Raw genomic sequence first — 21,556 nt, 5'->3', positions numbered from 1 at the left:
GCTAATTTGTGGTTTACATTTTGTGCCAAAAAGGGCTATGTTGCCAGCTGTGTGTGTAACAGTGTAACCTGGCTATAACAGTTACATTGAGATCATGATATTAGGTATTTTCATTTAAATCCGCGGTCCTGAAGTTGATTAAACCTGGGTTAAAACTAATTTGTGTGGCAGTCATCAATCCAGGATGATAACAAATGCAAACTTTCCCCCACACAGTTGCAGAAGAAAACCTTGACTTAAGGCTAGACAGCATAAGGAATTCCAGAAAAAGTTTCAAGAGGATTTTGAGAGGTTTGGGCACTTTTCCTTTTCTCCTTCTCCCATCTCAGTCTAGAATTTCTAAGTGATCTCTTGAACAGGTAGTTGGCAGTATTCTGTTGGTGAAAATGCAAATGAAACATTTGGTTTACATTAGTACGTTTCCTAGCTTGTTCCCTGCCCCTTCCTTGCCCGCCATGTTTTCAATTCAAGCTGATTTATAAACTCAGTTTAATACAGCCAATCTGTTTCAGTGGTTCCATGTTTTACCTTCAGTGACATTGTTGGCCCCTTCCCATCCTCGTGCTGCTTCTCATGTTGCTTCAGTGCAAGCAGTAGCGGATTTGGTCAGTGAAGCGGATTGGGGGCTGAAGGTGAAGCTTGGGAGAGCAGGAGGAGTACATCCATGGCTGAATCCGTTTGCCAGTCTCATTCTCTGTTTATACCCTGCTCCCAAACACATGTAAAGACCGCCTCAGTCGCTTGTGCTGGCCCAAAGCACTGCGCTTTGTTAGGCTCAACAATGAGCAGCGAGGGAACAGAGAGCGGTTTGTAATCGGCACTGAAAAATGTAAAAAATAAGTCTTTTTCAGCAAGTATGTAGCTTGAGTATTAGGAGATTTGTTCGCTCTTGACTGTGGTAAATTGATTTGCTTAATAAAAGGAGAAATTCAGTACTTGGAGTTCTATTAACTACCTGACATACCAGAATTGGATTTCTTAATTATCCTTCATGATGATGGTATAAAAATGTTACAAAAGTTTTAGCCAAAATACAGAATTTGTATATCAAAGGAAGCTGCACAAATATGTATTGAAATGCAGACTGGCAAATGGCAATTATAATAAAACCAGGCTTAACATCATAGCCTTTCAGATGAAAGTGAAACACCTTGCACACAAGTGGAAAACTGCTGGCTATATTTCCAGAATGAAGAGCTAATTTAGTAAAACTGGTGGACTTTTATGGGAGAACTGCTTTATAGTGGGTTGGCCAGTTAAATATCTAGTGGATATTGGAAGAACATTATGAAAAGTTACCTAAATCTTGTATGACGCACCTACAGTAAGGAATTAAGTTCTTCTGCACAAAGTGAAATATTTAATAGTTTCTGTACTTCTACATTTTATTGTAAAAGTGAAACAGGAACAGAATTAAGCCCATGCTGGTTTAGTTAAATATGCAAGTGCTGAATCATATACTGGTGTTAAATTCATTGGGTTAAACAGTGCCTCTGATTTTCTTTAAGGCCCTAAAATCATGCCTCCTCTCAAATGGCAGCTGTAGGTCTAGAATCTGTCTCAGTGTGGACTCACATGACTATTGTACTGTAGGCTTTGCACGATGATTTCCACATCCTAAGTGATTATTTCAACCTCACTTAGTTTCAATTATCTTCTTTTTTTTGGTGGTAATGACTGTGATAATTTTCTTAAAGCAAAATGTCAATGCCTAGCATTTTAGAGATTTTTCTTGGATGATAAGCAAGCCTCAGTGCTAATAAGACATACTGTTTTCTGCACCTAGTAAAGGTGTCTACTTTAAAATGTTTAGATAGATCTTTTCCATTTCAGTCTAGTCTACTCACTGTTGAACCCCAAGTTTTGAACTTGACTTTGTCCTTTTTATTTGTTTAACCCTTTGAGTTATTGGTTCTCAGCTCTTTCTTCAACCAGGAGTCTAAGTATGTTATTGTCTTAGAATTGTTCCTCAGTGTGTCTTGCAGAGGAGAGGAGGGAGAGGACCTTGCTTATTCCTGTGTCTTTCTTGCTTGCTTTCCCTTGCTTAGTGTGAAGGTAGTCACAGTATTAATACAGGTCCATTCTTCCTCTATACAACTTGCCTCATTAATTTTGAATGTATTACATTTCAGTTTCTGATATTACATAGTCGGAAGTCAATCATGTCACACTGCTGGCGTTTATGTGTGTGTATGTAATAGCGCTCAATGTCACTAATTAATACTCCACACTAATGAATGTTTACTTGAATCCATTCTATAACAACAAATTGTCAATGGGAATACGTTCCCTTTAGAGAAAAGGAATTCATTTTCTGAAAGACTAAGGCAAATTCTTTATAGGATTGAAACAAAAAGGTGCTTGACCTTGGTTGAAAGAATACATCATCAGGGAGTAACGGGTAAAGGTTACTTCAGTGATAAATGAGAATTAGCTTCTTTTTACTCACACCTTATTGACAGGAAAGTATTAAAACATCCTTTCAAAGTATTTATCCTTACAAGCTGTCTTTGAAGTTGTTTGATATACCTTAAGTTATGCAAGCATAATCAGATATTTTTTTTTCCCCCCAGTCGGTGTTATCCGCTGTCCAATTTGTGGTCAGGAATGTGCAGAGAGACACATCATAGATAACTTTTTTGTGAAGGATACCACAGAGGTTCCCAGTAGCACAGTAGAGAAATCAAATCAGGTAAGTGCATTAACATGTAATCAAGTTAACACCTTTTGGATGTGTATGCGTATCCTTGGCTTCTTGCCGTATGGCCTTTTTGCTGTTCATACGCAGAAAAAGACTTCAAGTACTTAGTCATCACATGGGGTAGCTACTCTAGAAAATCAGTTAAAATCAATGAAAGTGCATGTGAAGAAGGTGGTTCTCTTATTCTAAACTATTTTTAATTGTTGATATAAAATTTTGTTGTGATAAGAAAAGATAAAAGTAAGGCATAGGTGCTAGAATGGGGATTTCTGTACTTTGGACAGGGCACTTGAAGCACTCTTTGAAGCAGAGACTGAACGACACTATGTCAAGAGATCTCAATGTAAAATGCAATCCTCTAGTTAAATTGACTTTATTTTTCTTATCTCAGCACTGACAAAACATGGCACTAAATAGCTGCAGTGCAGTTACCAAGCAAGAGGCTCAAACTTCTAATTGGGGAAGACAGTATGTTGTAGGGGTTTCTTGTTTGTTTTTCTTATGTAGGCTGCCTCTTCTTCCTTTTGCAATCAATAATAGCCATCTCATAAACCCAAAACCTGCTTATCTGGAAGAATAGTAATACTGGGTTTTTTTCCTCATGATGGTTTTTCAGGAGGAAAGTAGTAGTGGGGAAGCAGTACCAAATGAATAATCACATCTGTGTAGGACCACAGTTTAGCAATCTCTGGTATCAAAATATTGCATGTCTTCATTTTCAGCTAGTAAGAGAACATCTCAAGTATTTCTTTACTCATAAACTTTTCATTAAACTCCAGGAACTTATTGTGAATAATTCGGCCTCTTTGTATGTTGCTGCATTCTTCATAATAACAGTATAAAAAGGTTACTATGTCAATGTGGCTTGCATTTTAACTCATCCCCTAACATTTGGATGGTGGTCTCCTTTTATTTTTAAAAAGCCTCTTTTTCACTTTCCTGTTTTAGGGACCTGTATCATTGGCACTTGATACATTTGTTTTAGGGGCAGCTTCTTAGAGGTCCTGTATTGTGTAGTCTGCTTGTTTCAAAGCTTAGCTGAAATTTGTGCTTACATATATGAATGGGTATGTCTCTCAGGAACAGATGAAAGTACCCAGTCAGGTTTGTGATATCAGCTCACTGACTAATAAAGGCATAAATGTTCTCATCATCTTTGAGGAAGAGGAATTAACTTAAATCTTGAAAACCATTAAACTGTGTTCAGCTTATAAGGAATTTTGGAACTGGATTTCTGAGAAATGATAGACCTTACCAGAAACTGAAATTTAGTTGGGAGTCTCTGGAAGTATGCGCAGTGTTCTCTTAACGTAGGACAGTTTGAAGGTTGGTTTTTTTGTGTTTGTGTGTGGGTTTTTGTTTGTTTGTTTGTTTTCCCCCTGGGTGTTGCGGGGAAACATCCGAGTTTTGGACATGGTTGTGAGATTTACACAAAGTCTCAATACTCTACCAGTAAGATTGAGAAAATGAATAGGCCCTTTTGCATTGAAAATTTGATCATAATTTTTTTTTTAGTGACTTTAAAATTAGGAAGAGAAGCAAGATAACAAATAACTTCATTATGCAGAAGCAGTCCTGAATTTTTTTTTTTTTTTTTTGGACCTGTGCCATAACCTCTGCTTAGTTATATAACAAGTCCTCTAAGACATTGCTTTGGGGAGTGGTGATAGAAGTAGAATTATTTTTCCTGGGTTTAGTGACAATTCTTCCCTCTCCCCCCCGCCCCCCCCCCCAAAAATTTTTTTTTTCTGCTTTCTGTGAAAGTTAAGTGAGGAATTGAGGCCTTTGAGACTTGGATAAAGAATTGAAAATTCAAGAAGGGTTCTTTGTATTCTGAGGGTGGTCATAATCATGTAAAATTGGGTGTACTTCGATGGGTCATAGGGTATCAAAAGTTGGAGTATCCACCAAACTTGGTGATGTCAGGGTAAGTCAGGCACTTCCTTGGAATTGAGGGAGATGTCTTTTTTAATTTATCTTCTGATCTTGATCTGCTGGAGAGAGATACAGAGAAATTCCTCAGATTTTAGCAGCTGGTTTGGAATCGCCCGTTGTTGAGTGGTGTGAGCAGATTTCAGGGAGGTTCTTCAAAGCATTTGTGTTTCCTTAAGTTCCCTTCTCAGACATCTATCTCACTTTTCTATTCCGTATTTGTTTCTCTCTCTCCCTAACAAAAACCAGCAGGCTTGCAGTTCAGAAAGCATGTCTGTTCTTCAGCTACGTTCCCTGGCTGAACTCAGCATACTTTCTGCAGCAGTTGAAGGCAAACTAGCAGACTTTGCTGAACCAGCAGAGTAGTACATTCATGTGCTTTTCTGCTGACTTTTTTTTTTGTTTTTAAAACGGAGCTAGGTGTTTTGTTAGATGCCTGCTAAGTGAGCGTGTACCTTACCTCTTGGAAATGAATGATGTGCAGTTCTGTTTTGTTCGAATAGATTTATTTTGGTATGACACTGAAGCTTTTTGGACATTCCTTTGTACTTTGACATTGGAACCATAAAAAAAAGCTACACCATTCTATAAAGCTGTCTGTTGTGGAACAGCAAAGTTAACTCAATAATAGTTAAACAGATCAGCATCCCGTTGGGGAATATTATGAGATTTAAGGATGATACATCCTTCTAATCGGCCTGTCTTGTTTTGCCTTTGAAGGAGCAAAGAGAAAAGAAAAAAAAATTGCCAGTAGCAAGATAGGCAACAGATCAGGGGAATTAAAGTGGAAAAGATACTGAGACTTGCAGGAAATACTGCATCGGAGATAATCCAAATTCTGTCAAAAACTTTGGCTATTTTATAGGAATTTTCATAGAACAGTTTGGGTTGGAAGGGACCTTTAAAGGTCATCTAGTCCAACCCCCCTGCCGTGGGCAGGGAATTTTCTACTGAGATGGTTAGTTTGGCTTTGATACTTTGGTAGCTTTAGCAGGATGTTTAAGAAATTAGAATTCGAGGCAGGCCATGGGTTCTGTGCAAGTGATGTTGTGGCTTAGAACCACTGGTCCATATCTATAACTAGCCTGTATATGTGTGTTGTCAGGAAGGACTGGTTTATTTCAATTCAAGAGAGACTGCAAAAAAACCCCTTTCAAATTCAGTGTTTGGTTGTTTCAGACTTAAAACGGTAATAATGCTAAAATAGTTTTTAGCATATGGAATTAAAACTGTAGGAGTGAATGGCATATCATGGAGCCTGGCATTGTGGGGTGAGAAAAATAACTGGAACTCATTAAAGTGCCAGACATCTATCTAAAATCATGTTTAGCTTATCCGAGCCTGATTTTGGCAGTTCAGTACCCTACTTACATAGCTGTGCTTTCTAGCAATTACTACTGAAAACTTAAGGAGCAAAAGAAGTAAGCATAAAGAAAGTGTAAAACTCCCTAGTATATGTTCCACAAGGGCTTTCCTGGCTAGCATTAAGGAGAACATTAAGGATTTTGTGCTGGCTATTAGCATAGGAAGCTTTCCAGAAGAAAAGAGACTAATGGGAAATGCAGTTGTGATCTTCCTGAAAGTAATCATTGTAGGTTGTGGGCAACTAGGACACAAATATTTCGAAAGAGGAGATCCTTTATAATTTTTTTTCACATTATGATTTATTGAAAGACTTGGCAAAATTATTGGATGCTGAAGAGAAGTTTGAAAATAAAAATCAATTATACTTGATTCGTAAGAGTGAGTGGAAAGGAGCTTCAAACCAAAGAGATGTTACTGAAGCAAATGCTAAATTTGAATAAGACTAAAGGGTAGACAAGTGAAGGAAATTTAGGAACTTAACAGAAGAAAATTGTTTAATGCATGTGCAAAGCCATGAAAGTGAAAATGAGAAGTGTGAGACTGATGAGAAGAGAAGATCATAGTGATAACTTTAAGTTGCTGCAGCATATTGAGCCTGTAGTGCATTTTAGTCTAGGTCCTAATTCTCATAGCTTCTGTGTCCAAAAGAGAACGTGTGTAAAATTATTTTTGATAGTAAGAACACTTTCTGTATCTTTACCAGTTACTGATCTGAGAGTTTTAAATGTTGTAGTAGGAACGAAGAACAGTTGGACTTTATGTGCGATACTGGGAATTTAGTAACAAAAGAAGGCATGAGTTTAGATCTGATACTAGATCTGGATACTGAGACAGCAGGTCTGACTGGCATAATAGAGCGATTAATGAGGGCAATTTAGAACAAAAAGTTTCTCTAGTTTTGTATGGTGCCAGAGTAGCCACTATGTATTCTTTCAAAGAAGAACTAGTATGCTAAATAGCTTATGAAAGCTGTAGCTGTGGCCAAAATGTCTTTGAAAGCCACCGGTTTAGGGCAGTGAGTAATAGACTCAAGAAGAGTCACAGTATGGTTTTGTTGTGCTTCAAAGAGAGGCAGCTGTTGATGGGATGTTGGGGAAAGGAGGATATGTTGATTAGGGTTTAGGGTTTATGCATTTTGAGGTATCAGCATGTGGTTCATATTTAGAATTGCATATAGGCGAGAATGTCGCAAAAGACGGGTGCTGTCTTTGGTGATTGATATTTTTTGGATCCAGTAGGGGAAAACACTGCATCTAGTTTACACTGGTGAAGTTCGGAACATTAGTTCACTGACTATTCCTCTGGACTACTTTTCTCTCTTCCTTCGAAACTCGGAAACCTTTGCTTGCTTATTTAATCTCTTTAATACTCAAGGTACCTTTAATTGGAAGAGTGGTTAGTTACTACAGTAGCTGAGAAGACGGCTCTATTACCTCAACTCTTGCATGTAAATCTGTTTTTAAGTAAACAAACAAGCTTTTACAACAGCAAAAATAGTACTTACTTGCAACATGCTGAGTAATTTCAGCTTTCATTAAATCTGAATGAAGGCTGAATGAAGACTTCCCGGGGTTATAAATACTAAAACTAGTAACTGAATTAAATATAATTACAAGGAAAACTCAATTAAAAATAAATATCTGTCTAACCAGCATAAAGACTTACAGGTTAACTAGGGAGAGTTTTCTTTGAAATCACTGAAGCACTGCTTGTATGAGTCACAAAAATAAGAGTGAAATAAGTTTTAGGTTTTGTAAGAGTATAGCAAACACTTGCAGTAATTGTAGTTCCATGTACTTTAGCTATACGACATATTCTAATAACTAGGAGTTCTAGCAAAATCCAAGCTGTATCTGAAAATGCGTATTTCAAATTAAGAAGTGGATAGAAGCAAATCTAGCTTCTACCTAGAAGGCATAACTATTTTGACAGCACGAGTTGTGATGTCTATGAAAAATTTTAGAAATCTGTCTGTCTTCCACTTGGTGGCTTTGAAGAGTATAAAGTTGGAATATATATTTTTGGACTACAAAGGAGGAGTTTCAGTTCATTTGGCAGCACCTGATTATTGGTTATCGATTCACAATCTTCATCTCATTCCAACTATAGCAGGTCAAACCAGTTGAGAAAACCTAAAGCATATTAAAAAAAGAAAATAGACAAAGATCTTGGAATCTAGGAGGAATGAATAACTTCTGAAATCCTTTGAACTTACTTAAATGCCCTGGCATGTAGCAAGTTTATCTGCCTAAGTTTGCTAAAGGTGACCTGGAAAGGCTGTTGTGGATTTTTTTGTTGTTGCTGTTGGTTTTTTTTTTTTAAATTGAGTTCCTGCTTTTTTCTATTTTTTTTTTTTTGTCTTTGTTTTGCTTCTTTGACTTAAAGAATGCCTGAAACACTTTTTTTGTTGTTGTTTTTTCTTTTGCTTATTTTGTTTTCACTATTGGGTTTTTTACACTAGAAAAACAAATATCCAATCTCTTATTCTCTACTGCAATTTGCAAAAACACCTCTGGGTATCTGGGAGCATAGCATGATGATACGTCTCTGGCAACAAGACTGATCTGAAAACTTCTTTCTCATCCTGCAGTAGTTCACTGCCCAGTCAGCAGTGCTGATTGAACTGATCCTTGGGCTACAATGATGTAATCAATCCGGTTTTACACCACAGTCTTGCAGAGGGTTGCGTTGGCACACCTGAGGAGGCAAAGGGAGAAGGGAGTGAATTTCTTTGATGGGAGTTCCTGCCAGAGAAAATGTAACATTGAAGTAATGCCTCAGTGATACTTGCTTGTTTTAAATTTTTTTTCAAGAAGCTGTGCTGAGTCCTTAAGAATACTTCTTTTTTTGCAAAATGTCATTGAAATTAAGGGTTAAGAGCAAGTAAAAATTTTCAATTTCCTGCTTACAATTCACTTGCTTTAATTGCTTTACTTCCATTTTCTTGCCTTTTTTTATGATGTCCTGACTTTGATATTTCTCCCTAGTCAACTAGTCTAGATAGGACTATAATTTTTATTGTTAAGAGAAGAAGGGGAAGAAGAAGAAAAACCAAGCAGAAGATGATAAAATTTTAAGAAGATTTTTAAAAATAAAACTTTCAGGCCTCCTTTTTGTAAAGAAACAGAAAAAGGGGCACAAGCCCAATTTTTTCTCCTTTGCAGGTCACCTTTAATGAAAAGGAACTGCTTCAAACTCCAAGTGACAACAAGAGGGGTCAACAACCCTTGTGTTGTAACTTCATTTCTCAGAAGATATTTGCTTTGAGAGGCAACATGATCCAGAAGAATAAGCACAGCGTTGGGAATCTGGAACTCCTATGTTCAAATTCCAGTTCTGTCAGTAACTTGCTTTGTGGCCTAAGGCAAGTTTTGTGCTAATCTTCCTCTTTTTCTTGAAGGGCAAACTGGGACATAGTTCTACATATATATTATCTATCTGCATAGGATATAAATATTTGCTTCCTCTTTAACTTAATCTATATTTGTCTTGTGAGGGTGCAGAAGTTGGATTTTTTTTTTTAATCAAACTGAAAACTAAACTAAAATTAAAATTTTCTCCTTGTTGCTCCTGCTAGCAGAATTCTATCCATGGGATCTGTAGGATATAGCAATCTTCAGATGTCTTGAGGCTTTTGTTTGCAGCAGTGCTAAACGTTGATAGAAACGGATGGTAGTCACCTAAACAAGTATCTGCATAAGCATGTTCATTATTTTTACCACGAAAAACCCCTTGAAGGTATGATTACAGAGGTATTGTAAAGGAGGAGTTAAAAATTAAATGTTATGAACATGTGAAGTGGTGGTGTCCATCATTCATAGTTTCCAACCTGTTGTTCAAATTGTGAGTCCGTAGGAATTTTTTCTTGTGTATATATTGACTCTGTGCAGGGAGGTTTTGGTCTTCTATTGAGTTTGTTTTTCTTAATTAATTTTTTTTTTCTAGATCTCTTGGGTATAGTCCAAAGAGCCCCAGGAATTAACAGGCCACAGTTTGAAAACTATTATGCATTGGTTGCAAATCTGTTCTAGGGTAGCTTTACTGATAAGCTTAACTGGAATGCTATCTTTAAGTGGTGATGCAGAGATTCTTGAGAAGAACCCTGCTGTTCAATACTTTGTGAACCCCTCTGTTCACTGCTTTGTGTAGTTCTGAAACTCTACGCAGGTGAACAGAAACCAAAATTAAAGCTTCTGTGTGAAATGAGGGAGGCGTCTAAAATCGGAGCAGTGCTGATTGTGTTCTGTCTTTAGTAAATATTTCACAAGAGCATATCATATGTAGTAAACATTATATGGCTTCTAAGTGTGCAGTGTCGGGCAGAAAGTAATGATTTGACTTCTGTCATGTCAGGTAAAGGTTTTAGAGTAACACTGATAAAATGACCACTTTCTTTGGAAAGTCACATTCAATTACTTTTGTGCAGTTATTTATAGTGTTCCTGTACCTCAGGCAGTTTTCCGTTCTCATTTCACAGTTTTCGGAAAACTGTAAAAGTGCACTGATTGTGTATGAACAATAGCTTGTATGTATATTCCACATTTATTTTAACAGCTACCTTTTCTTCCTCATGTCAGGTCTGCACAAGCTGTGAAGACAATGCAGAAGCTAATGGTTTTTGTGTGGAATGTGTCGAATGGTTGTGCAAGACCTGCATCAGAGCTCACCAGAGGGTTAAATTCACAAAGGATCATACAGTAAGACAGAAAGAGGAAGTATCTCCAGGTAACACGCTTGATTTATGATTTCACAAAGAATGTGTGTTTGCATTGGAAAACTGTATTAGACCACCACATTTCTTTTTAAAGTGATAAATTTCAAAAATTCTATTCCTTAATCCTAGTAAACATGAAAGGACAGGTTCATTATGATATAACCCTTTGGTGCATATGAATTAGTGGGACTATGTTGTTTTTCTGGTTGGTAATGGATATGTTTTAATAGTTTCCTGCCTCCCAGTGACTTATTTCAATTTCACTGCTGAAGGCTGCAACCATTTTAACCAATTCTGGTGTTTCTTTGGCTGCTCTCCATCTAAGTGGATCTCTTAAACGATCCAGCTAACAAAAGAGAAAACTTTATTTTAAGCATTAGATGCATTAGAATGTAGCTACTGAAAAGGGAGACTTTGTCATGGCTGGGGGTATGACAGCCGTTTTTCTGTCAGGTTTTCTGTCAGATATGCTGCATAGTGGTAAGAAACCCTACAGATTGGTATTTCATATGATTTTTATGCAAAGTGTTTTAAACTAATAAATAAACATAGATTTTATCTTTCACCCGGAATGATTGCAAGTTATTGTCTAGACTTTAGAGATCAGCTGCAGAAAATACTTCTTTATGCATTTGGCTCCTCTAGTTTTTCTAGAGGTCTAACAAATGGTTTATATGAACTTTATTGTTGTATACCACAGCAAAAGGAGCACTAATAGGTTATATTTTTTCAGCACTCTGATAATAAAGCATGCTCTGTTAGCAGTAAAGTGTGCCAGAATTCACGTTTTAGCTAAGTATGTTTGTTAGACATGTTTTGCCTTAGAAATTAAAGGGAAGTGTGTTATGAATTGGGGTGTTTTTCCTCAGTAGGATCTATGATAATTCAGGTTGGAAGGGACCTCAGGAGATCATCTAGTCCAGCCTCCTGCTTAAAGCAGTCAGCTATGAGATCAGATCAAGTTGCTCAGGGCTTTATCCATTTGGGCCTTGAGAACCAACAACGATGGACGTGGTGTACAGTACAGCGTCTCTGAGAAATCTTGACCATTCTCGTGGTAAAAAAGATTGTACTTTTATTCAGTGAGAACCTCTTTTGTTTCAGTTTATGCCCATTGTGTCTTGTCTTTTTTAGAGACATTGTAGGACAATTATAAACATAATAGGATGCTGACAAACGTTCTACTGGTTCTAATAAGTCTATTGGACTTGCATGATTTATCTTGTAAATATATAAATTATTTTTATAAATGTTTATATATTATTATAAATACATGTATTATAATACATATTTATTTTCATTCCACCATATCTAGTCCTGTGAATTTTCTATCTAATGCAGGCTTTCGCTTCTGTGATCTTTATTGCTCAAAGGGTAGCTTCCAGTATGATACTTTGGAGAAATATACTATATTTTGTATCCCACTTTCAGATGTGGTTAATTGAAGGGGAATACTGAGTATACTTTCAGGAGGGGACAAAAGCAGTAGATAAAAGTGTCTGACTGTTACGCTGAATGTGACTTGGTGGTAGGAATGATCTCTGTGCATTCAGGCCTCCTCTGAGTCTGCTGGTCAGTTTCAAAGAGTTTTGACTGAAAGATACAGATCTGAAAATAACTTCTTCCAGGTTTCATGAAAATAAGTAAATGAATGGGTATGGAAAAGAGACTTTATTGATCTGCAGTGATGGGCTGCAGTGTGAAGCCAGTTTTCTTTACAGGCCATATAATCCTCATGAACTCAGTGTCCAACCTAACTCATAAGAAATTAGGCTTTGTTGGTTAAATTGTCTAAATAACAGATTTCATTTCTATCATCTGGTGGTGTTTCCTATGCTCTTTGGTATTTGCTCACTAGAAACTGCAGTGAGACCTCTCACCCTTAGAATGCGGTCCTGAAGGGAAGTTAGTAACTTCTGGTTATTATATTCTGTATGTTTTACACTTTTGAATGCCCGTGTCTTGATATCCTCAGACGCCCTTTCAGCCATTTGACTGAGAAAGAAGACAGAGCAACAAATTAAGTCAGCAGCCTCTTCATTTCCATTTAAGAAAGGAACTTGCTGGTTGTGCAGTGTCTCTTGCAACTGCAACAGTACTGGCTAATCCTTTTGTAAATAGTTTTGCGGGCCTTAACAAGTTACGGTAAAATAGGTTCTAGACATTTTCCATGAAAGAGGGTGTTGATCAAGAGTGAGGCACTGCAGTTTGAGCTTACAGCTGTTATATTCTTGATAAGGTGGCCTTATACACGCTTCTAGCATCTAGGCGAGGAACATGGTAAGGAAAAACAGGAGAATGCAAGTCTTCAATCATTTCAAGAGACTGGACTGACATCTTCCTTTATTCAACAGAGGCAGTTGGTGTGACCAGTCAGCGACCTGTGTTTTGCCCTTACCACAAAAAGGAGCAGTTGAAGTTGTATTGTGAAACCTGTGACAAGTTGACCTGCCGAGACTGTCAGTTACTAGAACACAAAGAGCACAGGTATCGAAACAAAGTGTATGTTTTATGCTACTCACTTACAGGAAGATAGCTGGAAGTTGATTGTAGCTCTAGCTGTATGGAATAGAGTCAGGTGAAAAAAGTGCAAAATAAAATTTGCTGCTTGGAAATGAAGCCCACAAATAAACAGGGATTGTATTCAAAAGAGTGTGGCTGATGAGTGTGTGATAGGTTTTATTCTAAACTAATTCCTCCAGTTTTTAATCTGGTGACTTAAGCACAAGACCCTTCTTTACTGTCAAGTTATTTGGATAGAATTTGTTCTATGCAGCTCTTCAGAGAGTCCTTAGAAGGCACAGGGGCTGTGTTATGCAACTGTACACTTATGTGTAATTTCTCCATTTGTCCTTCAACAAGCTGATTATATAACGGAACATTGCCAAACAATTTCAGAACAGAGCAAATGGGCATTTTTTTCCATGAAGAGCCCTTTAAAAGGAAGAGTAAACTTAAAGTCTGGCTACACTGTACTTTGAGAATACTATTTATAACACTCACATCTTTGGGTTGCTGTTCTTTGGTCATCTCTTACTGGCCACAGAAGCTGAAAAGCAGGATTATATACAACTTCTGAGTACAAGACAATAATCTTGCTGGCTAATGCATGCAGTAATGGTCTGGGACAGATGTACTTTTAGGTTAAATATTCAAATATGCTCGCTATACCTGATGCAACCATCCAAAGAACTTTCTTGCCTGACCAGGTGAATATCAATAGGTGGAGAAGTGTTGACCACTGTTGCTCGTTGGAGTAGGCTAAACCTTGCTCTTGGGGAGTTGCAGTCTTCCTCTTCAATTGCTCCTTTTCTTAGGATTTGTATCCCTTTCAGAATGTTCCACCTCTTTCCCGCGCCCCTCCCCCCAATTGTTGATGATTTCACTTCCTTGATTTAAAAAGTTGCTGACTTCTACTGACTCGGCGATCTCTCTTCTTTCTTCTGTTTCTACGTCCTTATCTTGCATGAAGTAATAGCTTACATGCACTGTCACTTACAAAGTGATGGCTACAGCACAACATTAGTTTTTCTTTTGCTAAAATTGGGCTATGGTCATGCAGTATCCCTTCATATTTATGAAAATCATAATACGCAAAACATAAAAATTACGGGAAATATACTATAAATTCAAATATACTATAAATTAAATATATCAGCATTTGCTGACCTATACTTCCATGAGGACAGTTAAATTCTGAACTTGAGCAGCAGCTTTCTTCAATTAAAGAAGTCTTTTGTAAGGCACTCTGCTTTTTAGCAAGTATATTACACCTTTTGCATGTGTAAATACTCACTGTTATTTACTACAGGTACCAGTTTATAGAAGAAGCTTTTCAAAACCAGAAAGTGATCATTGAGACACTAATCACCAAATTGATGGAGAAGACTAAGTACATAAAATATACAGGGAAGCAGATCCAAAACAGGTATGTATCAGATTTTGAGGTTAAAACTGACACAGAGGGCAACTAATACACTGTAATTTCTTGAAATGTTTAGATTAGTGCATTTTGTACCTCTCTGCTTTTATCCTTCCAGAAAGAGAAATTCTAAAATCATCAGTTTGCCATAGTGACTATTGCCTGTTTAACATGCTTGGGTGTGTTAGGTAACTCTTCTGCTCAGCCTGTCGACTTAATGGGCAGCAATAGCTTGGGTGCAACAAAACTTACGCAATGAATACTGTAGAAGACAAGTCTTACATTCTTCCCCACCATCAGCACACTTATTTTCTTAGTGTAGATCCCCCTTAGAAAGTGAAAGGTTATGACTCACTTTTTCATAATGCTTGTGACACATATTTGAAGATTTATGTAATACTTTTTGCTTGCGGCTTTATTCACTCGGTACTACAATCATAGGAGAAAAATAAATCTGTAAAATGTGTGCTGCAGTAGGCCTTTGTAACTGCTCCTTCAGCAGAGTTCAAAGGCAGTACCCAGGAAGACTCAACACAGTATGGGATGCTGAGTGCAACTTGAACTCTTCCTCTCTCTTTGCCTGTCTTTGAGGATGGTGGAGATGGAAAAAACCAGCAGACACCCTTCTCTTCTTTTGCTGCATCTAAGTGGTTATTCTCCCTTGCATCTTAGCAGTAGTGGTTTTCACAATGTAAGATTATGCTTTGCTGTTACGAGTTTGAGCACTATTTTTGAAATAGCTAAATGAGAAAATCTATTTATTATTTTTGTTTCTGGAGTGCCATTCTACCTTAGATGGAAATTAGACTTAAACAGTTTTGATTGCCATGGACCGTTCCAGAAATGTGCCGGACAATTAAAAATCAAGAATTTCAATTACAATGAGCATTTAATTTTTATCAGTGGCAGATGTCAGTAATTTTACAGACTGATGGCATTAGAATTTGCCACCAGTTAATTAATTTTATCATAGGTCACTGGTACTTGCTCTTTCTATTTCTCCCAGTAATTTTCCTGACTATAAGTATCTGATGGTATATGTATTAATTGGTGCATGTGACCAAGAAATATTGTAGTCTCAGCAACAAAGTGTGTGTGGGGGGTTAATACTGTTTGGAGGGTGGGTTTGTGAGCTAAAGAACATTATTTTCTATACTGTCTATTTACAGAATTCTTGAAGTGAATCAGAATCAAAAGCAGGTGGAACAGGATATTAAAGTTGCCATATTTACACTGATGGTAGAAATAAATAAAAAGGGAAAAGCTCTGCTGCATCAGTTGGAGGTAATTTCATTTCTATCATAAGAAACAAAAATGTCAGTCTTAATATTTTTTTTGTGTGGATTCACATTAAAATAAAATCAATTTCTAGCATTAGCCACCTGTGCATGTCCTATCGCAATTCCAAAGTGGAGAGATGTCCCACACAAGCCATTTGAGCAAGTGGGTTTTGGGGGGAGGAAGGTTTGGTTTTTGGGGGGTGGTGGTGGTTGTTGTTGGTTTTTTTGTAATTATTTGTGTTCCGTGCTCTGTGAATCAGGGCTGTCTCTGAGCTCAGTTTCTTTCTCCATGCTTTTGCAAGTCATAATTCTATGCATCATGCATGAAAAGTCTTTCCATCAGAATTTTTCATAAATTCAGCAATCCAATATCAAATCAAAGGAGAGAATTGTCTAGAATGGATATCTGGAAAAATATTACCTCCAATTTTGTTTTAAAAAGTGAGTGTGTGTATAGAGAGGCACATACATATATGAAAATGTGTCATAAGAGGAAATGGGAATCGGCACAGAAAGTCCCGATATCTTGCATAAATGTATACTGACTTTTCTGTTTGATAGCTGCAGTCAGGGGGCAGGGGTGCTTTTTAGAAGAGCTAAGTGAAACCACTTGATCATTGTGAATTACAAATATGAAAGCTGATGCCTCTTAACTGTAAATTGAACCCTTTAACTGGAACTGCTTTTCTACTTGCAGACCCTGGCAAAAGAGCATCGGATGAAACTTCTGCAGCAACAACAGGAAGTGGCAGGTCTCTCTAAACAGCTGGAACATGTCATGAATTTTTCCAAATGGGCAGTTTCCAGTGGGAGCAGCACAGCACTACTGTACAGCAAACGCTTGGTAAGGTTAGGAAGATAGCTCTCTCCATTTACTTAGAGACTATAGTTAAGGCAGATACGCACACACGCGCTTGTCAGTAACACCAGGGAATTAGACTTCGTAATGACTTTCTACAAATTTGAATATTTGTATATAATTTTTCATGGTTTTCTCTTAAACATAAATACAGAATGTTTCTAATAATTTAGCTCTGTGGTCATGGTTCTGTCCTGTTACACTACCATAGAATTGCTGTAGATCTGCAGAAGTAGGAACAACTCCTTTTCTCTGGGATGAAAACCACGAAGCCATGAAACACCAGGAAAATTGTTGCGTGTCCTACATCATCACTGAGGTTCTTTTCAGTACTTGTTACAGCTTCTGAGTTCAGAGAAAGATGGTATTTATCACAGAGCCTGATATCCAGTATTTTAATGTAAAAACTAATGTATTGCTTTGTTCTGTCAGACTCATCTTCCATTAAAAGTCTTCAAAAATTGATAAAAATGAAGCTGAGGCTTTTGCTTGTCCATGCAAACAGTTATGAAACTAAATATTTCAATGCTATAATGACACTTGAGACCACATGCACTCGGATCTTGCTAAGCTGACTGCTCGTCATGAACAGAAATCCTAAAAAACTTGAAATAAAAAGCAAACAAAAAGCTGCCCATGATTTGTCCAGAGGTTACTAGATTGCCACAGATTTCTGTCATCGGGCTACTACAGTGTTGAGGAAAGAAGCTAGATCCTTTTTTTCCAATCCCTATAACTGGATAACAAAGTTTTTTCTTTATTTTCTTATTGCTTAGTTGAGAACCTACTGGGGGGGGTTGTGGGGTTTTTTTGTTTGTTTTGGGGTTTGTTATTTTTTGGTGGTGGGGGTTTTTTTTTGGTACCCATTAAAATGCTGCATGCTATAGCAGATAGTGGAATATTACTTGGTTTTATCAACTTACTTCAAGTAGTTAAATTCATTTGGCCTGCCTTATACTGCCTCAGCAAGTAATATTTTTTTACGCGAATAGAGAAAAAGGGCATCAAACTGAGTCATGTTGTTTATAATTGCTTAGTGTTGCCACAAAGACTTCTCTTATGTGACTAAGAAAACAGCTATGTTGCCGGCGCCTTAATCTTATAAACATTATGCAGTTGAAGAAGACCACCATCTAGCCCATAAAGCCTCAGAAAATGAGAAATACTTTTCAAAAGAACAGATGAGCTTTAGGCTCCTGACTTTTTGCTGAAAGCTGGTGTTATCCGGGAGTTGAGTAGCTAACCTGTCTGTGGACATCTGGAAAATCTGTTCCTGAACAGTGATGCATAGAGGAGCACGTGAGGCTTCTGCTCTGGCATGTCCAGCCACTTGAAACTAGGAGGGAAGAATGCCCAGCAGACTTACGTGCAGTGTTACAGCTAGGAGGCAATGTCTCTACTTCAGGGAGATAGCACGCTAAACAGTTTGCAAGAAGACATCAGTTTCCCAGCCTAGTCCTCTAGCACGAACAAAACACTGGTAGCTACCACTATATTACTGACAGGAGGTTAACTAGTCTAATCATGAGTTTATCTACAATGTATGTGTGTGCCCAATAGAAGGAATATATGGAGCAAACTATGACAAGAACTGTGTGCAACCAGTATTGGTGATAGGACAAAAGACTAGAATTTCTATAGTGTAGTATACTTGATCCTGGTAGTGTACACAGAAATCCTAGGAAATCTATATTCAAAATAGTAGTGCACTTAAAATTTTCCATGGTCATTAAAAAAACCTTAAGTCTTGCTAAATGTTTTTTGTATCTGGTCTAAAACTGACCTGCCTAAAATTGAAAGAAAAAACTTGTAAACTGGAAGCTCTTATAAAATTCCTATGTAAAAGATAACTAGTATCATTTCAAACAGGTAAGATGATTTTGCCAGGTATGTCTCTTGAACTTTTCCAGGAAATAATGAATTATTCAAGAAAAATAAGTGTTGAACTCTTAAGTTTTTTCTGTATCTGCTGTGTGTTATTCTAAAATTAGTGCCTGTGTTAGATATTTCTAGTGAAACAACTGCAAGAAAATACTTTCTTTCTAGGAACTAGATAAATACTGAGCATTTGATAGAGTATTCTGCTTGTGTAATGTAATCATAGTCCAGTCCTTTGGAACCAAGGAGTTGGAAGAGTCTGAAAATATCTGTGAATCTGAGAGTTTTCAAAGACAGTTTATAAAATCTGTTCTTCGACTCTCTGAAGAAAACTTAAATTTATTATAAAGGAAAATTCCATGTGATGATGTTTGTTGCCAAAAGGATAAGATATTTTTCTTTGAAAGAAAAATGAATAGGTTTGGGGGGAAAAAACCCAACAATGGTTATGTAAATCTGTACTTCACTTGCAAGTAGTTCAAGTCATTGAATGTAATGACCGAGTTTGTGGGAGGATATGTATTTCTACCGGGGAGAAGAATTAATTTTTTTTAGGCTATAGTTGATTGCTTTTTAAAACTCGTTTAGGAATAAGGGAAAGATGTTAAGAATACTTCTTTTATTTGTAGCTTGGACAAATTTCTCTATCTTTCACCTCAGTTCTCTAGGGGCTTGTTCAGGGTTTTTTGTTGTTGTTTTTTGGGGTTTTTTGTTTGTTTGGTTGGGGTTTTTTAAGACTTTTTATGCTGTTTGGATCCATGGCTCTGGCCCCAGAGAAAAAAATCTTGGTTTGTTCCTGTTCTAGATTACGTATCGACTACGGTACCTGCTCCGAGCAAGGTGTGATGCTTCACCAGTGACTAACAATACCATCCAGTTTCACTGTGATCCTAGCTTCTGGGCTCAAAATATTTTCAATCTAGGTATGATAAAGTTTTATTAGCCCTTTGGCGTCTTGATCCTATTTTGAAAGCAGCTTTCTTTTTGTGAAGGTGAATAGCCTCCACACTAGTAATTTCTTGGTCTACTTCGTTAGGTTTATTTCCTTACCTGTAGAAGACATTTAAAGTGTGTTGTGTGGGAAAAAGTATTATTTATGAATACTTAAAATGAAGTATTAACAAACTTACCTTGCTTGAATGGTACGTGTGATGGTGAAAATAGCAGCTTTCAGTTTCTTGGGCAATACCTGTGCCTTCTGGCTTCTGAAACAAGGAACACAATCTATAACCCTACTTCACATCCTAAGAAAGGATTCCAGAAGTCAGTCTCATTCTGCATCTTCCAGCCCTTTCTTCTACTTCAATCCCATCTTCCTAAGCTGAAACCCGTGGCAGCAGCATAATACATGTTCAGGAACCCCCATTTGCTCCCTTGTCATGCTGAACAATAAGCCTTCGAGAACTGAGACGAAGAGAAGGGGAGAATGCCAAAGAAAAACAGAAGAACAGGGAAGAGAACACTACTGTTTGACAGTTGTCTGGCTTTTAGATTGTCTTTCCTGAAGTTGTGGGGTGGAATTCAGGAGAAAGCATGTTTTTAACAGAGTTGCAAATATACTTCATCTTCATTATCCTAATAGATTTTGATCTAGTCTCCAAACTGGTCTTTACATTTTTTTCTTACAGCTGTAAGTTGCTAGGGTTTTATGATACTGGTGAATCCCAGAACCTAGAAGCTTTGCAGGTAGCCTGCTTGTGTGATTGCCTGAAAGCCTGAGTTTAATGGAGATAAGCATCCTAGGAACTCATCAGCTTAGGAGCAGGAATTAAAGCTTAGGGGTCTTTTTAGGATTTTGACGGCTGTCATGCTTCCTTTCTCTCTCCACTGTTAGCTTGATGGGCATTTTTTGTTTTTCTGTCATGCAGAATGCTTTGTGAGATACCTTTGGGACCTTTTCTGCCTTTCATCAGAAAGTGCAGTCAGCTCTACAAATATACAGGGAGGTGCAAATACATGTTTCTCTACAAGGGCAGAGAAAGAAAGTGTTATGGCAGTGCTTTAAAATGAAGAAGCTCCTTTCCCCACACACCAGGATACGGGATGGTAGCAGGGAAATTCTCCAGGTTCCTTCTTTGTAAATTATTTTCTTTAGGAAAGGAGTCAAAAGTGAATCTCTTGTTTCCAGAAACAAACTGTCAAGCTGTGTGGTGATAACTGTGAACTGCCACTAAACTGACATGATGCTTGTTAAAAGGGGTTTTTTTCTTGCATTTGGTTTTGAGGCTGCTCTTTGTTATTTGTTTATTTAATGAACCATTGAACTGCTGAAATATGTTCCTTTAAATTATGAAAAGTGCTACAGTAGAAATGGCACCTGTATAGATCAGCATAGGAGTTCTTGTAACAGTTTATCTATTTAAGTGATAAATAAAACCAGATCACCTTTATCTGTATGGTTTCAGAAATAGCAACCTTTAGGCTGTTACATTTATGATCAGACATGTTCAATTTTTGTAGATAAACCAGATTTAAGAACCACTGAAGGAAAAATAAAATAAAGTCTAAGTAAAGAAACACGTTACTCTGGGAATGGCTTGAATTCTAGTCAGGCTGCATGTTGCTGACGGTGTGATAGCATCTGTACGCTAATAGGATAGCTCTCATGGATCTCAGAATGTATTTAAGAAAATAAAATACAACATTTAAAGTGTTTTAATTCCACAAATTGTATGATAACCCATTTTTTTTAGGATAATGTAAGGGAATAATTCTCTGTAGTACCTTTGGGTAAGTAGCTTTATACCACAGATGTTAAGTCTGGAAGGACTTTTGAAGATGTGATTAGACTTGGAGAGAACAGAATAAAAATGTGGTATGGGTTTGACAGTTGATTGTAGTACAGTCAATACCATTCTTTGTCAAGGTAATTCCTTTTCTAGAGAAAGAAAATAAAACAGATCTA

The 21,556-nt window shown here is 37.3% G+C and overlaps 1 protein-coding gene across 1 annotated transcript in view; it reads left to right on the top strand.

Moving 5' to 3' along the window:
• Positions 1–21,556, top strand: part of TRIM24 (tripartite motif containing 24) — a 61,456-nt gene that overhangs the window by 22,188 nt on the left and 17,712 nt on the right. The window contains exons 2-8 of the mRNA XM_076339946.1: positions 2,574–2,692; positions 10,576–10,723; positions 13,067–13,199; positions 14,524–14,640; positions 15,804–15,918; positions 16,612–16,758; positions 19,457–19,574. Coding sequence (XP_076196061.1) covers positions 2,574–2,692; positions 10,576–10,723; positions 13,067–13,199; positions 14,524–14,640; positions 15,804–15,918; positions 16,612–16,758; positions 19,457–19,574 — 897 coding nt within the window. The remainder of the gene's footprint in view (positions 1–2,573; positions 2,693–10,575; positions 10,724–13,066; positions 13,200–14,523; positions 14,641–15,803; positions 15,919–16,611; positions 16,759–19,456; positions 19,575–21,556) is intronic.

Source organism: Aptenodytes patagonicus, chromosome 1 (genome assembly GCF_965638725.1).
Source record: "Aptenodytes patagonicus chromosome 1, bAptPat1.pri.cur, whole genome shotgun sequence".
Taxonomy (NCBI): domain Eukaryota; kingdom Metazoa; phylum Chordata; class Aves; order Sphenisciformes; family Spheniscidae; genus Aptenodytes; species Aptenodytes patagonicus.
The sequence above is the reverse complement of the archived record's forward strand: the minus strand, read 5'-3'. Positions and strand labels throughout refer to the sequence as shown.